The sequence below is a fragment of the Phoxinus phoxinus genome (assembly GCF_949152265.1).
Source record: "Phoxinus phoxinus genome assembly, chromosome: 20".
In the NCBI taxonomy this organism is placed as follows: Eukaryota; Metazoa; Chordata; class Actinopteri; order Cypriniformes; family Leuciscidae; genus Phoxinus; species Phoxinus phoxinus.
In genome coordinates, this window is record NC_136895.1 from 14427965 (window position 1) to 14443179 (window position 15215).

Sequence of the window (15215 nt, forward strand, 5' to 3'; positions counted from 1 at the left end):
GCCTATTTAAGCTTTGTGGGTTTTGTCAGTGGCAAATTCTTACTGAATGTTAGTGTTTTACTGCATTTTGGGACGTCATCGCTGGTCCTTGTCATGGTCTTGATTCTCTACCTATCTACCTGGATTTCCCTGTTTGCCGGAGCCTTAGACCTTTGTTGTTATCAGGATTGCTTACCCTGTGGTTTTGACCTTATGCATGTTAAATGGATTACGATTAACAACACCGATGCTCCCTGGTTTTCACAGTGCGTTGTGGGACTTTTCAGGGAGCTAATGTTTCAGTGCACTATAAGGATTATGCAATTGAGACTCCTTGATCAGTGCCCTGACTACTGAACTTGGGGGCTGAATGAGACGCATCCTTTATGAATGGTTAATTGATTGATTGACTGGATTATAACATCAGTTCATTCTGAAATCCAAACACCACTGTGTTGCTTGGGGATCTGAGACGCTTCAGCTGTGGATTTGATTGGAACTATTTTTATGGCCGACAGAGTGCATAGTCCTCAAACTCGTTTTAATCACAGTGGCACGAAAAAGGTTGCAAAATGCAACCATGATTGCATTTAACTCCACTTTTAGACAAACACTCCCAAACTTTCCTAAGAATTTCCCCTCTGGGAATCCCTGCTGCCATTTTGAAGGGTTTTCAACCCTGTCAAGTAGGCAAGGGAAGTTTATTTGGACAGACCATCAACCCCTCGATTTTGACAGAGGGAGCGAGTCTACTCAATATGTATAAAGTGCATTCGTAATTACCATAGATTTCAGCTTGTACCACCTGACCTCTGCAGATTTGATTAGGCATGGATATTTTTGCCATAGAAACAAATTATTCCCAGTCCGAGAACGTAAAGTGTTGTCATCTCGAAATTATGGTAATTATGACATGACGTGAGCGCAGCAACACTTCATAGACCACAATGCAACACGGTTGTGACATCACAGCAGATTGTGCTTTAAGGAACACTCCTCTTTTTTGGGAAATAGGCTCATTTTCCAACTCCCCTAGAGTTACCGTTTTCGAATCCATTCAGCCAATCTCTGGGTCTGGCGGTAGCACTTTTAGCATAGCTTAGCATAGATCATTGAATCTGATTATTAGACCGTTAGCATCTCTCTCAAAAAAATGACCAAAGAGTTTCGATATTTTTCCTATTTAAAACTTGACTCTTCTGTAGTTCTGTAGAAAACGGTAACTCTAGGGGAGATGGAGTGTTGACTATTGTTCATTTAGAGTGTTCCTTTAATTTACCCCCACATAACTCTAGTGTATGATATTAGTTATTTTGACATTTAACCACATACTTAACTAACATACTTGTAGCTACCTTATAAGCTTACTGTTTACAGTTATAATTTATTGTATTGTTATCATTTTTGTTTGTGTAATTTTGTATATTTTTTCCAACAGCCCAAGCATACAAACAGGCCAATAGAAAACAAACTAACTCATAATTACATTTTGTCCAGGAATGCTCTGTTATAAATAATGATAAAACATTCATTTGGCTGATGAGTATGCAAACTGAAGGTGCGTTTAGGGCTCATTAGATCATTCCAAAGTCCCCTAAGGCCTTGACAAGGACAGTGTCTTTCACGTCAGTGAAGACTTTGCGGATGTTTTTGGTGTCCGTGGCGCAGGTGAAGTGAGAGAAGATGTGTTTGGATTTCCTTGTCTCTTTGGAAACTGCATTTTGTATATATAAACTTCTGATGAAACCCATGGCATCTTGAACGTCCCGACGTTTACCTGAAGATGGCATCAAACCACAGAGGAAAGGAAAGGAAGAGTCAATCAGGTATGACAAACAAGAAATAATGCTGCCTTTCACTTTGATTCAATGTGCACCAAACTACCTTTAAATCCAGGAAAGTATGTTTTTAGATCTGAGAACTGAATCTTTTCAGCCAGGATGTCCACTTTGTTCAGGAACAGGATGACAGAGGAATCAGCAAACCATTCTGAGTGGATGGTCGTGTAGAACAGTGACAAGCTCTCTTCCATACGGTTCTGTAGCCAAAGAGAGGAAGAGTACAAAGATTAAGAGATTCATCAATTTTACACTGGAAGGACAGGAGAGATATTAGGAAGCATACAATCTTCTTATTCTCCTCCAGAAATTGGTCGTACTCGCTGATGGAGGCTAGAAATATGAGAGATGTCACATTTTCAAAGCAATGGATCCACTTCCGCCTCTCTCCCCTCTGACCACCGACATCTACAATCCTGAAAAGACAGACAGACTAGAAATCAAGTTTAAGGCGGGCATACACTGTGCGATTTTTGTCAGATTTTGAGCCGAATTCTGACTTGTGCGACTCTTTTTTCGGGTCGGGACGATTTTCAGCTTTGTCGTGCAGTGTTTGTGCAGTGTACAGGGGGAAACGAGAGGCGATTAACCTCTCCCGACCGGCAATCGGATCGTCGGATGAATTTCTGGCATGTTAGAAATTTTGGTCGCTCCTCGTGACTATATCGCACAGTTGAAGCAAAGCTACGAACCAATTTGCCCTAAACTCTGTGTTTTTTCCCTTACTGTGCCTGCGCGAAAACAGAAGTTTAACCATTTCATCTGCAAAAAAAGAAAAGAGGGAGCTCTGTAGTTCAAACTAGCTACAAATTACTGTTGCTTAACTCTAGTTCCTGTTGCAAAATGGATAAACCATTACCCATGTCTTCCAAGCCACCTGCGATATAGGCTATCTACACCGTGCCTCTTTTATTAATTTGTTAAACAATGTTTTTGGTTAAAACAACAACAACAAAAGTCTAACACAGAAAGGCGGACGGGGGCTTAGGAGGACAACCAAGGACGAAGCCAGGGAGGAGACAACGAGGGGAGGAGCCGGGGAGGAAATGACAGTGAGAGGAGCCAGGGAGTGACGCCAAACCATGTTAGCAGGTTGAAGGCTCACAGTGGAGCCAATGGAGGGATGAGGCATGAGAGGCAAGGCGGAACCAGGGAGGTGACTGACAGAGGTGGAGCCAGTTGAGGTGGAGACCCAGGCGGAGCCGAAGATACTGGGCGACACCGAAGGAACTGAGACCAAGGCGGATCCGCGGTGACGAGTGGCCAAGGTGGAGTCGGAAAAACAAGTTCCTTGGCCATGACAGGGCAGGCAGAGAATTCAAAAACGGCCTCCTTGACCAATTCGACACAGGCATAGAGTTCAAAACAGCCTTCTTGGCTGATATGAGACAGGCAGAGAGTTAAAAAACGACCTCCTTGTTTGATCCAGGACAGGCAGAGGAGATGGGAATGGGAGGCATGGTGGTAGCATCATAGACAATACTGACATGGTTCTGGGCGACGAAACAGGCTTGGTGCTAATCCTCCTCTACTGTATGTAATAACATACTGGGCTTCTTTTGGCTCTGGATCTGCAGTGGGCTTCGGCTATTTTTCAGTGGTGGGCTCACGCTGAAAGTCTGCGGTGAGGTCATACAAGTCATATGAGGAGTGGCTGCTGGTCAGCATGTGCTGCGAGCACAAGCTGAGTTGAATCCTTTTCAATATATCTGATGGTGTTGGGGGATCCGCACTGTTGTAATACCCACTCGACAAAATCATGGAATGTCCCTTGTGGGCTGTCTCCGGCCAGGCGCGCCTTGGTCTCTGGATTCATACCTGCCTGGAAAAACATGCAGAGGTGGATGTAGTGCACGAAGGGGACCATATCTAGGAACTTCTGCGTGGTGTGCACCTCGAGGGATAGATCCCTCTGGGAGAGGAGGAGGATCTGAACTGCTGCATTTTTTCAGGTCTGATCTTCTGTGAGCAATGGGTTGCTAAAAAGGGAAAAGTGCCGGATCTATTTGCAAGCAGTAAAATCACAATAAATAAAACATTAAATTCCTTAAGGAGATCTAGACAAAACACAGGAAACAATCAAAATCACAGGAAACAGAACAACCAGAGACGAGATCTGACAAACAAAAACTGAAAATGAGGGCTATACTGTATATACACCAAGAAACAGAGACTAAACAAGGTAATTAACAAGACACAGGTGAGACACATGAGGGCAAACCAAACAGTATGGCAACAGATGAACGAGACAAAGGAAACTGAACTGGGGGTTATTCCAGAAAGCAGGTTATGTGACATAAGCGAACCAACTCAATATTCAGGGTACTTCCTCTCTGAACATAACCAGAGCAGGTTCTGTTCCAGGGTTAGTTTACTTCAGAGGTGTTCATCGCATGCATGATCTATTGATGAGGCTCCAGTGGGCATGACAGATTGCGCACAATATTATATATGTAAGGGTTAATGCCCGACGAGGTGTCCATTGTCAGGTTTTAATGGACGACGGCGAGGTGTGAACCGGCCGATGCGCAGCGGACGACGGTTGCCTCCGCCGAAGTCCATTAAAACCTGACAATGGACACCTCGAAGGGCATTAACCCGCTTATACCATGGTCACTTGCCAAATAACACATTTTTAAAACATTAGTTTATATTTTAATTAGTTTTACAATCGAAATCTAAAGTTACAAGTTACAAACAATAACTTGGTTTCCTTGGTTACGCCTGACAGTTTATTTAGGTGTCCTCTATCACTTTTTAACGGACACCCTGCAGCCAATCAGAATCGAGTATTCACCCAGACCATGGTATAAATATATATATATATAGTTATATCGATATATAAAACACTATTAAAATAAGGTAATGTTTTGTTTTATTCTCATCTTAATTCTCATCTCACACATTGCTGATCTGTATTGAGTTGTCTATGCTATAATGTATTTCTATAATAAAAAAACATATATGATACATCTTATCTTTTCAGCAACGTGGAAGCAAAATAACTAAACATAATTATGTTTTACTTATACAGCCATGTTCTCTTTGCTAGCACAGACTGTTATTATTTTAATCAGTCTTTCTATTATATTAGCACCAAACAAACAATATAGTTCTTATTCACAGTGATTAAAGATTATTAAATTAAAAGTTAGAAAAATTATTGCACAACCCCCAAATAGGTGGCAATATGCGGTAAGTATGTAGCCATTAAACAAAAGAAGAAGAAATAAGTAGTAGGGTGCTTCTCAATACTCAAATTGATGCTTCCGTGACTCGGAAAACTGATCGGACGGTTCATTTCTAATTGCACCACAAGGAGGCGAGAAACGAGGAGCGAGGAAGCTTCCTGAGGAGTCACAGGTGTATCCTTCCCTCGCATCCTAAGGGGGTGGAGCTAAGAGGTAAGGAAAGGAAATGAGTAGTATGGCACGCTTTTTCTTAGCATCCGTTTTAATGATGACTCGTAGATTTGTTGCTCTGTTGAGAATGTCTTGTGTCTCCCGGACATGTTTTTGGAACCCGCATACCTCGAGTAAACAAGGTTTTGGTTAATTAACTGAGAGTTCAGGGTATGTTTGACCTTAAGATAACCTTGCTTTCTGAAATACACCTCAGGAATATGTGGTGATGTTGATGGACTTCATCTATTCCATCTATGTTTTGACCATCGTTCTAATGTTCGAACGATAAAAGTTTTGTGAAAAAGATTTTAAAAATGCTGGCGCAACCTGGCAACTTAAAAAAAAAAAAGCTGCAGGGGAATGAGTTAAATATACATTTAAAAGTATATTTCAAGTGAAAAAAAAAAAGCATACCTAAATAGGAACATAGTAGTATACTTAAAGTGCAAAAGTAATATATAAATAGTAAACTATAAGTATGATGTTAAGTTCACTTCAAGAAAACTTAGTATAGCCTACTTGCAGTGTAAAGCCGCGTTTCCACCGAAATTACCCGGAACAATTTGTCCCAGGAACTTTTTTCCCAGGAACTTTTTTTGCCCCAGACTGGTTGCTTTCTGCGTTTACACCGCGGTCTAAAGTACCGGGAAGATTATAAACTGCGCGCGTCTGCTCCTCTCAGTCTGCGACGCATAGACATGTATAGAAAGGCTAGATGGCTCAAGGCGGAGTCAGCTGTGTCGTCACTTGGCGGCCATCTTAGGTCAGGAGACTGCGCTGCTGCTCCCTGCTGCTGTGGACGGAAGGTGAGTGACATACACCAACTAAAATGCTCGTAACTTGCTGAATTCTTGACGGATTTACAAACGGTTTGGTTTATTACAAACCTTATTAACGTGGCTATGATTTGTGCTGATGCCGATGTTTAATAAACTCCGTGGCTATAATTTTTCACAAGTATGCAGTTAAATAGCCGCATCCCTGACGTTTATGACACACCAAGCCGTTTGAAAATCGGTTGAAAATTGAGCAAAATATAGTTATTTCAGCACTACATGCACAATAGACTTTAATGTTATAACTGGACGAGCGGTCCTGTCCTAAGATGGCCGCCGTGTGACGCCGTCGGGTCCCATTGGCTCTCAGCGCCGGTAAGCCATCTAGCCTTTCTATACATGTCTATGCTGCGACGGACAGTAATCAGTTTTGAGCGCCACATTATGGAGGAGATTCAAGCTGTGCTGTAGTTGTGTTTGTGATGTATTGCGGACATTGAATGAGATGGCTAGGACGAACGCGCATAAAATTTCCTGTTACAATACGCTTAATAAAGCCTGAACCTCGTCGTCTGTCCAGTCCAGCAGTGTTTTTTTTTTTTTTTTTATTAAATTCCATATTTGCAGACAGACAACTCTTAATGCATGAAACCACGAAACGGAACCGCAATAGATTTTTTTAAATGCTTGTTAAAATAGAATGCTGCGTGGAGTCCTCCAGTCAAAATGCGGCGTGAACACAACCAATCCGCATGTTCAGCGCACAAGTCCCGCCCCCGAAAGTTCCTGAACTTTTAAAAAGTAGCCTACTACCTCGCCAGCAGGGACTTTCGGAGGGGGAAATATTTACCTGGAACTTCGTTTAGACCCTGGTTCCTGCGGTGTAAACACACCGAGTACCAGCCCAAAGTTCCTAGTTCCTGGGGAAAGTTCCTGCGGTGGAAACGCGGCTTAAAACTACTAAACTAGTAGTTTACTGAGAGTATACTTCAAAGTGTACTTTCATAAACTAAAAATTGCTACAAGTATTTAAATAGTAAACTAGCAGTATACCTACAAGTTCACTTGTAGTTGCAGTGCAAATGATAAATGTAATTGTTGTGTACTCAAAGTTTACTACTTTTACACTAAAAAGTGGGCCAATTTAATCCTTAGTACTGAAATAGTACACATACAAGAATAAATACTAGTACATTGATATCAGTATACTTACAACATAAAGTATACTTAAAATATATTTGAACTTTACTTAAGTATTTTTACTAAAAATAAGTGGAAACCGTGATACATTGTCATTATTGTGTTGTAAAATGACTCATGATGTGATTTTGGTCATACTGCTCACCTCTACTTCCACAGAAAAAATCATGACAGTCATGACAGTTTCGGGTGAACGGTCTCTTTCAATGCGCGCATAACTTATAATGTTAAGACAAGTTGTTCATTGCCGTACCTGAGAGTCTTCTTCAATTCAAAGCAATGGTCTATGATGCCGGAAGTGGGGAATCGGACTTGAAGAACATCTTGATTTGTTGGGATGTAGCCTTCGGCTGTGATGCGATCCAAGTCACCAATAAAGCTTTAATTATTTGCATATGATTAATTTAATGAATTGGCATCAGGAAAAGACAAGAGGAAATAGACCAACAGGAAATAGACAAAAGACAGGAATTGTCTTGAACACACTTACTACTTAGTGGAGTCTAGTAACTGATACTCTCTGCGCCGGCTGTAACAGATCTTAAAGCCTTGGTCTTCCCATAGGTGACGAATGGCCTCTACGTAACTTCTCTGCAGCTGCATTATCTGATGTATGTCCTGATTCTGGAACCACTGGGCATAAATCTACAGATATCACAGACTCATGAGACTGCAAATACAATTACAGTGCAAGATCTTTATTAAAAAGTGTCCCTATTATGCTATTTTAAAGGTTCCTAATTTTGTTTTAGACAAAGAAAACATACAAAAAAGGTTTACATGCATCCAAGGTCAAAAACTTACATTTTCTCATAATATACATTGCAGCATCTCCTCTTTCTCACTGTCTGAAACGCTTCGATAAAGGATTCGGTCTTTCTAAACCCATCCTTTCCTCGGATTGGTCAGATGGCCCAGTTTGATGTGATGGGTCTACTCTGCTCTGATTGGTCAGATGGCCCAGTCTGTTTTGATTGGCCTGTTGGGTATTGGTCTACTCTGGGGAGCATGATTCTGTTGTGTAGTTAACTTATATTTGCTTTTTAAAATGTTGTATTGTGCACTACTGGGCCACCGTACCAAAGGCCGGCATTATGCAATTACAAACCTACATAGGTTTGTGCAAGAAGTTAGACTGGACTTACTGACGACTCGTTTCAGGGAGTTCAGAATCTGTTCTTTCTTTTGGGAGACAATGGCCCTGTCCTAAATTCGTTTTTCTTAGTGTTATTATATATGTATAAATAATTTAATAATTCATATTTTTATAATCTTTTAGTATTTATCTATAATAAAACATTTTTTTTACATTTATTTACATTAGCCAAACCCACTACCCACAGGATAGTTGATATAAAATGGCCCTCATGATTCTCCGGGCTCAACAGAAACACACTCGGTCTCTTGATCACCTCGTTCTGTGGGTTGGAGTAGGGAATCTTTAGCGTGTTCATGGCTTCGGTTATTGCACTCATAGCTTGGAAGATATTCTGGAAAACCAGTTTAGCGTAGCCAATCCTCTCTTCAGTTGAGAAGCCCTTTCCATGAATAATCCTCATCTGCTTCGTAAACGTTGTCTTTCCACTTTCTCCTGTGCCTAAATGAAAGCAAAAAATATATATTTTTAATTTCTTTTTTATCATTTTTTATTTTATTTTTACATTTTCATTAATTTAATTGTCTTTTCAGAAAGCTCCGCGCTGAGTGTGTTTTGATATTTCTTCCTTAAGTTTCATGAACTCAGAAAATACACAGATGAGCCATTACATTATGACAACCTAACCTGTAGGACCTCCTTTAGGATCTAAAGGTGCGAGGCATTGATCCAATGAGGTGGCGATAGGTCGCCTGGGGTATCTGGTACCATAATGTCAACAGCAGGTCCTCCAGTCCCCATTCATTGCAGGGTGGTGGTGATGTAGCGCGAACCCGCTTTTCCAAGTCGAACTACAAATTTTTGATTGGGTAAATTTCAGGTGAACTTGGAGGCCAAGGCATTAACAGTGGTTCCTTGAACCACTCCTTGACGATACTAGCAGTGTGGCATGGCACACTATCCTGTTGGTAATGGCTATCACCAGCAGGGAACACAGTTCACAAGTTCACACTTACAAATAAGTCAGATGGAATAAATGCGTATTTGGTGTGCTGTCCGAGGAGAGGGCTCGGTATTCGGCCCGAACCCAGAGTACTCCGCCCGTATTCCTGGCTGTGAAGAATGAGCCAAGAGTGAGGAGTCGGGGTGGTGGAGGGATGCTGAAAACTGTCAAGGAATCTTTGGTGAGTTGACGGAGTGAATATATATGTTTCCTCTCATGCTGATAGGGTAGACATGGTAATTGTTTGATGACAAGTTGATTGGATTGATTATTTGAACGTGCTCCTCCCGAACTTTGTTTATGAAACATCATTTATCAAAAATGGGTGCACATGGTCCGCAACAATGTTCAGATACCTGACAGCTGTCAGGGATTGTGCTATTGGGATGGAAACAGCACCCACAGCATAACACCGCCCATAACACCGGCTCCGGCCTGTGTGCGCCCAACAGTGCATCCAGGTGTCATAGCCTCTGTTGGAAATCGGCGTATCCGCACTCAGCCGTCGACGTGATGCACCACGAATCTTGATTTGCAAGACCAGGCCAATTCATTCCAATCATCTAATCTCGATGATCTTCGACCCATTTCATGCATTGTTGGTGATGGCGTGCAGTTAGCATGGGGACCCGGCTGGGTCGTCGGCTACGCAGGACAATACACAAAAGGCTGTGTGCTTAGGGTCGTTGTCCTGTTGGAAGATGAACCATCGCCCCAGTCTGAGGTCCAGAGCACTCTGGAGCAGGTTTTCATCAAGGATGTCTCTGTACATTGCTGCATTCATCTTTCCCTCGATCCTGACTAGTCTTCCAGTTCCTGCTCCTAAAAACATCCCAACAGCATGATGCCACCACCATGCTTCACTGTAGGGATGGTATTGGCCAGGTGATGAGCGGTGCCTGGTTTTCTACAGACATGTCATTTCTTTAGCCATTCAGGCCAAAGAGTTCAATCTTTGTTTCTCATGGTCTGAGAGTCCTTCAGGTGCCTTTTGGCAAACTCCAGACGGGCTGTCATGTGCCTTTTACTGAGGAGTCGCTTCTGTCTGGCCACTCTACCATACAGGCCTGATTGGTGGAGTGCTGCAGAGATGGTTGTTCTTCTGGAAGGTTCTCCTCTCTCCACAGAGAAACGCTGGAGCTCTGTCAGAGGCTGTTTACACTTGGCATTAACATGCAACCTGTATCCGGATGTTGTCCACATTGAAAAGACGAGTGTAAACGCGCTTCTAATCGGAATTTTATCCGATCAGCGTGTCCAGGTTCGGAGGTAGTCGAGGACGCATTGTGATCGGTTCTCAGTGTAATGTAAATGCAATCCAGCCATCGTGTCTGCATTCACAGGTGGACGTCACACAAAACCCCGCCCACTGTCATTATTCCCCCTCCTCTCTTCAGGCAAATATACTGAAATGTTTGCCTTCGCACCCTAAAGTTGCAGAAATGGAAGCGTCAGCGTAAGTTCTACCAGAAAGACTCTATCGCCACGTCACTAATTGGTAATTTCGCGTCACCAATCACAGTTCAACATCAAATATAAAAGATTGACCTTACTTTCCCCTTTCGTTGCTGTAGGTGTCGTAGAAAAGTTTTCCCCCATCCTCCCCACCACCACCAGGTAGGCTCCTGTCCAACCGTCAGGGGGTATAGGCTCCGCCCAGCCCAGACCATCAGGCAGGACCTACCGGTTCACTCGCAGACCCAGACGGAGGACTGAGCCCACGCCAATGAACTGAGACGGAGCTTGTCGAGCGTCTACTCTATTCCGTCTGTAATCTTTCACAAAATAAATCTATTTCATTCAATAATTCTCCTGAGTCTCTTTGGTAGAACCATTAATTTTCTGTAAAGAACGCACATTTTTTTGCAAATTATTAGTAGGCTACTTCATCCTCCTCCATGAGAGAGCGGCGCGAGGCCGGTGGCGTGATCGATAATGAATGAGCGACACCTGCGCGATGCACTGGTTTCTGGCATCTCTCACGGAGGAGCGGAGGCATAAAAGGAGGAGCGACGACGGTGAAGGACGTTAAAGGCCAGGACTGGACTATTTTTTTTTTATTTAATATTTTGTTTTACTATGTGTGTTTTTACTTTCGTTTTTTTGTATTTGTTTATTTATTTATTATTAAAAGTGTTGAACGTTCACCGGTTCCTGCCTCCTTTTTCCCACACAGCGAGATCCGATCTGTTATCCAGATACAGAAGCCACTTGATATGTCCTGATTGGCTTATGATCCGAACAACACACATCGCATGTTAATGCCAAGTGTAAACGCAGCCTGAGTGACCATCAGGTTCTTGGTCACCACCATGACTAAGGCCCTTCTTCCCCGATTGCTCAGTTTGGCCGGGTGGCCAGCTCTAGAAAGGGTCCTAGTGGTTCCAAACTTCTTCCATTTACAGATAATGAAGGCCACTGTGCTCATTGGGACCTTGAATGTTGCAGAAATTTTTCTGCACCCTTCCCTAGATCTGTGCCCCGATACAATCCTGTCTTGGAGGTCTACAGACAATTCCTTGGACTTCATGGCTTGGTTTGTGCTCTGACATGCACTGTTAACTGTGGGACCTTATATAGACAGGTGTGTGCCTTTCCGAATCAACTGAACTTACCACAGGTGGACTACAATCAAGTTGTAGAAACATCTTAAGGATGATCAGTGAAAACTGGATGCACCTGAGCTCAATTTTGAGTGCCATGACAAAAGCTGTGAATACTTATGTACATGTGATTTTTTATTTTTTATAAATTTGCACAGTTTTCAAATAAACTTCTTTCACGTTGTCATTATGGGGTATTGTTTGTAGAATTTTGAGGAAAATAATTAATTTAATCCGTTTTGGAATAAGGCTGAAAAAATGTGGAAAAAGTGAAGCACTGTGAATATTTTCCAGATGCAATGTGTACCGCTCTGTGAACTGCAGTTTGCCAGGCGTTATGTTTGCTCTAGGCTTGGGGTGGTCATAATGTAATGGCTCATCTGTGTATGCCTTTATGTGTTGTGTTACAAAAATTTTGTTCGTGCTTAGCAAAGATTAGCAAAGGTTTTAAAGTCCCCCTGTAGTCAATACAAAAAATCTGTCATGCTTTAAAATAACTTGAATATAACTCTACACCATTGCCTCATTTAGTATACTCGGTTCTATGAATATGCAAATAAGCCCCGCCTCCACTCACTCGCACCAGCTCAGAGATCCAGTTGTTTATGATCACACGTTGACGTGATTGGTTACAAGGTAGTTTGTGATGTCAGAAACACCAGCGATTTCAAACCGCCTTTTTGAGACTGTCTTTGGTTCACTGCAGTTTTAAGGGGAAAATATTCAGCAATGGTGTTGACTTGTGACTTTGCACATGCTTTGTCTTAATGCATATTCAAAACACCACATTGACATATAAACAACATTAAAAACTTGATGTTCACCACAGGGGGATTAAAAAAAACAAAACATGAATTTGATTCCATGCTTGTCAAAATGCAAGCTTTTTCTTTCTTTTTTTTCAGGGTCAATATGCAAAGATGATAAGACAAAATAAATCTGAACTACAGTAAAATATGCAAAGAGGATGAGACAAAATACATTTTAACTTTTAAAGTAAAGTGTAATTAAATATATAACCTATATAGAGCATATATCTACACTATTTCTAGTTGTATAATATTGGTCAACAAAATAGCAATTAGGCCTATTATAATATAGGGTCAACAAAAAGTGTATGATCGTTATTGCATTGGAAAATATAACAAAATATCAAACCAACTGACATTGATTTTAAAGAAAGACTTTTTAAGCAAAACATTTCACAAAAAAAGTCATGACACCCGCGTGAAGGGGAACTGACAACAAACATCCACTAAAATCACCACTAAAATAATAATAATAATAATTTAATCAGTTCCTCAAGAGAAATGGCCCAAAATGGTATTTACTAAAAAACAACTTTTCATGCTCTGACTAAATTTACTTTCACTCTCAGAGAAATAAGTCTTCAAATATTTTTTTCACAAAGATAAATGGAGTCTATTTTGTGTGCTGACTTTATACTTTTTCCACATATGACTTAAAATGAATCAACATGTTTATACGTTTTATTACAATTCAGATAAAAGACTGACAGAATCATCTCACCTAATAAAAGCAACTTGATTTCTCTCAGTTCCCTTTTCTTCTGCTCTGCAAGGATGTGTTTGATTTCCTTATTTATGGCATTGGCGGCCTTTTCCTCTTCAGTCAAGAAACAGGTGTACCATCTACAGCAGCACTGCCCCATCTCCAACAGAAATTACAAAAACATAAGTTAATAATTATTATAGCCATTTAGCTTTAGCCTATTTTGACCATGTAGTTGGGGTGAATTCAGGTTGTTAATTTGGGAGGGACACTTTGCAATGGCCTTTGGCATTTTGGCTTTCTTGGACTAGTGTGCGGGGAGCTGGAAATGGAAAACCCGGAGTGGAGTTTGAGCGGAGTAATTACAAAACGTTTTGAGGCGGTAGAGACATGTTATGTCCTATCCAAACCGGTTTTTAGTTTGTGCGTTGCCAGGTGACACATAAAGCCTGTATAACTCGATATCAGGGCTGTAGCCTAATTATCACCATAGTGTGTTGTTCGGATTATTCTTTAGAAAAGGTTAAAAAAGTTTAATTTTAGGGTGGTCTAGTAGTCTAACAGCGCTCGTCAATATTAAAATGACTAGCCTAGATGACGTCAAATCTAAGAAGGCGGGCTTTACCAGAGAATGTCACTCTCAGTAAACTTCCGGCTTCTGAACTGGTTGCAGTTCCACTCTGGTTCCATATGAGGGCGCTCACAGGACGAGTGCAGAAGGAATGGAGCTATACCCCTCAAAATCCACTTTTCTCAGGATATCATTTTTTGTCTAGTAATTTGAACGTTGTATTCGAAAGGAGATGCAAAGAAATTACACATTGCTGGGTGTTAGATTTTTTAGAGTCACTTATTTGCTTTAAAAAGTCTTTTATAATGTCAATGACGTCATACACACTTTACGGCAATCCTTCTGTCACTTTGGTGCTTTCGCGGCATCGACAACACAGCTGACACAGGTAAATACACGTGCTAGAAGAGTTTTTGCTAGAAGACATTCTGGTCCCGCTTCGGATGCCGCGATTTAGCCGTTTTGAATTTAAAATATAATTTACGTGAGCTGAGCATTTTGCAATTTGAAATGTTACGTGACCAAATACATAAACGGAAATTAAATTATTTAACTAGAACTTTAATCCTTAAACCCTAACTAGAACAAGAAAATATAATTTTGTCCCCCACTTACAACAGATAGGCATATGGCAATATTAACTGAGGTATGGAATATTACACTTAAAAAACGACATTGAGGTAAACGGCACTCTTGTTGTGTGATATAGTTAAAATAATGGAATACATTTTAATTGTTTAATTGTTATAGCCTAGTAAATTAAAGCGATAGGCTAGGCCTACACTCAAAATATATAGGCTATAAGCACTCTTGCTTAAAATAAACCAAACTTTTTTACTTAATGTGTAGCCTAGATCCTAACATCACCACTAATAGTGTAAAAACAGCTTTACAAGTCTGTAATAAAATGTAAATGTAGTCTCTGACTTAAATGGAAATGTGAAAGTTCTTCTGTGGACAACAAATAAACAGTCATTATATCATATTTAACAACAACAACAAAAGAGGGGAAATTAAAAAAAATGAGGGAAATAAGGGTAACAAAGAGAATCACTCACCTTCATTCATACAACAGGCTTTACATCTTCCTTGAAACAAACAGTGTCCGTGGCACCTTGAAGGAGTTTTCCTGAACGCAGTTTTCTGTCAATTACGTCACGTTTGTTCACTTCAGATCAACCAGTTGCACTTCCCGAAAGTCTGACTTTAATGCATGATATGCCAGGTATGTTG

General features: G+C 41.0%; 1 protein-coding gene across 2 annotated transcripts; it reads right to left on the minus strand.

Annotated features, from left to right (window-relative positions):
- Positions 1-604: 604 nt before the first annotated feature.
- LOC306988852 (guanine nucleotide-binding protein subunit alpha-14-like) lies at positions 605-15168 on the minus strand. 2 transcript variants are annotated; one of them, XM_079594021.1, is made up of 8 exons: positions 15041-15168; positions 13430-13571; positions 8610-8794; positions 7688-7842; positions 7451-7576; positions 2104-2233; positions 1864-2017; positions 605-1756 (listed from the first exon to the last, which is right to left on the minus strand). In XM_079594021.1, the coding sequence occupies exons 1-8, from the start codon at positions 15044-15046 to the stop codon at positions 1554-1556; spliced, it is 1101 nt and encodes a 366-aa protein (XP_079450147.1). In that variant the 5' UTR covers positions 15047-15168; the 3' UTR covers positions 605-1553. The 2 variants fall into 2 exon arrangements, with proteins under 2 accessions (XP_079450147.1, XP_079450148.1); XM_079594022.1 differs by having other exon boundaries at positions 611-1756; positions 7688-7830.
- Positions 15169-15215: the final 47 nt, after the last annotated feature.

What these genes read in the sequence shown, in the direction of transcription:
- LOC306988852 (XM_079594021.1), bottom strand. An exon ending in AATCAAGTTGCTTTTATTAG is followed by an intron (nt 8,795 to 13,429) that starts GTGAGATGATTC and finishes GCTTTCATTTAG; the next exon opens with GCACAGGAGAAAGTGGAAAG. An exon ending in ACTCCAACCCACAGAACGAG is followed by an intron (nt 7,843 to 8,609) that starts GTGATCAAGAGA and finishes TGATATCTGTAG; the next exon opens with ATTTATGCCCAGTGGTTCCA.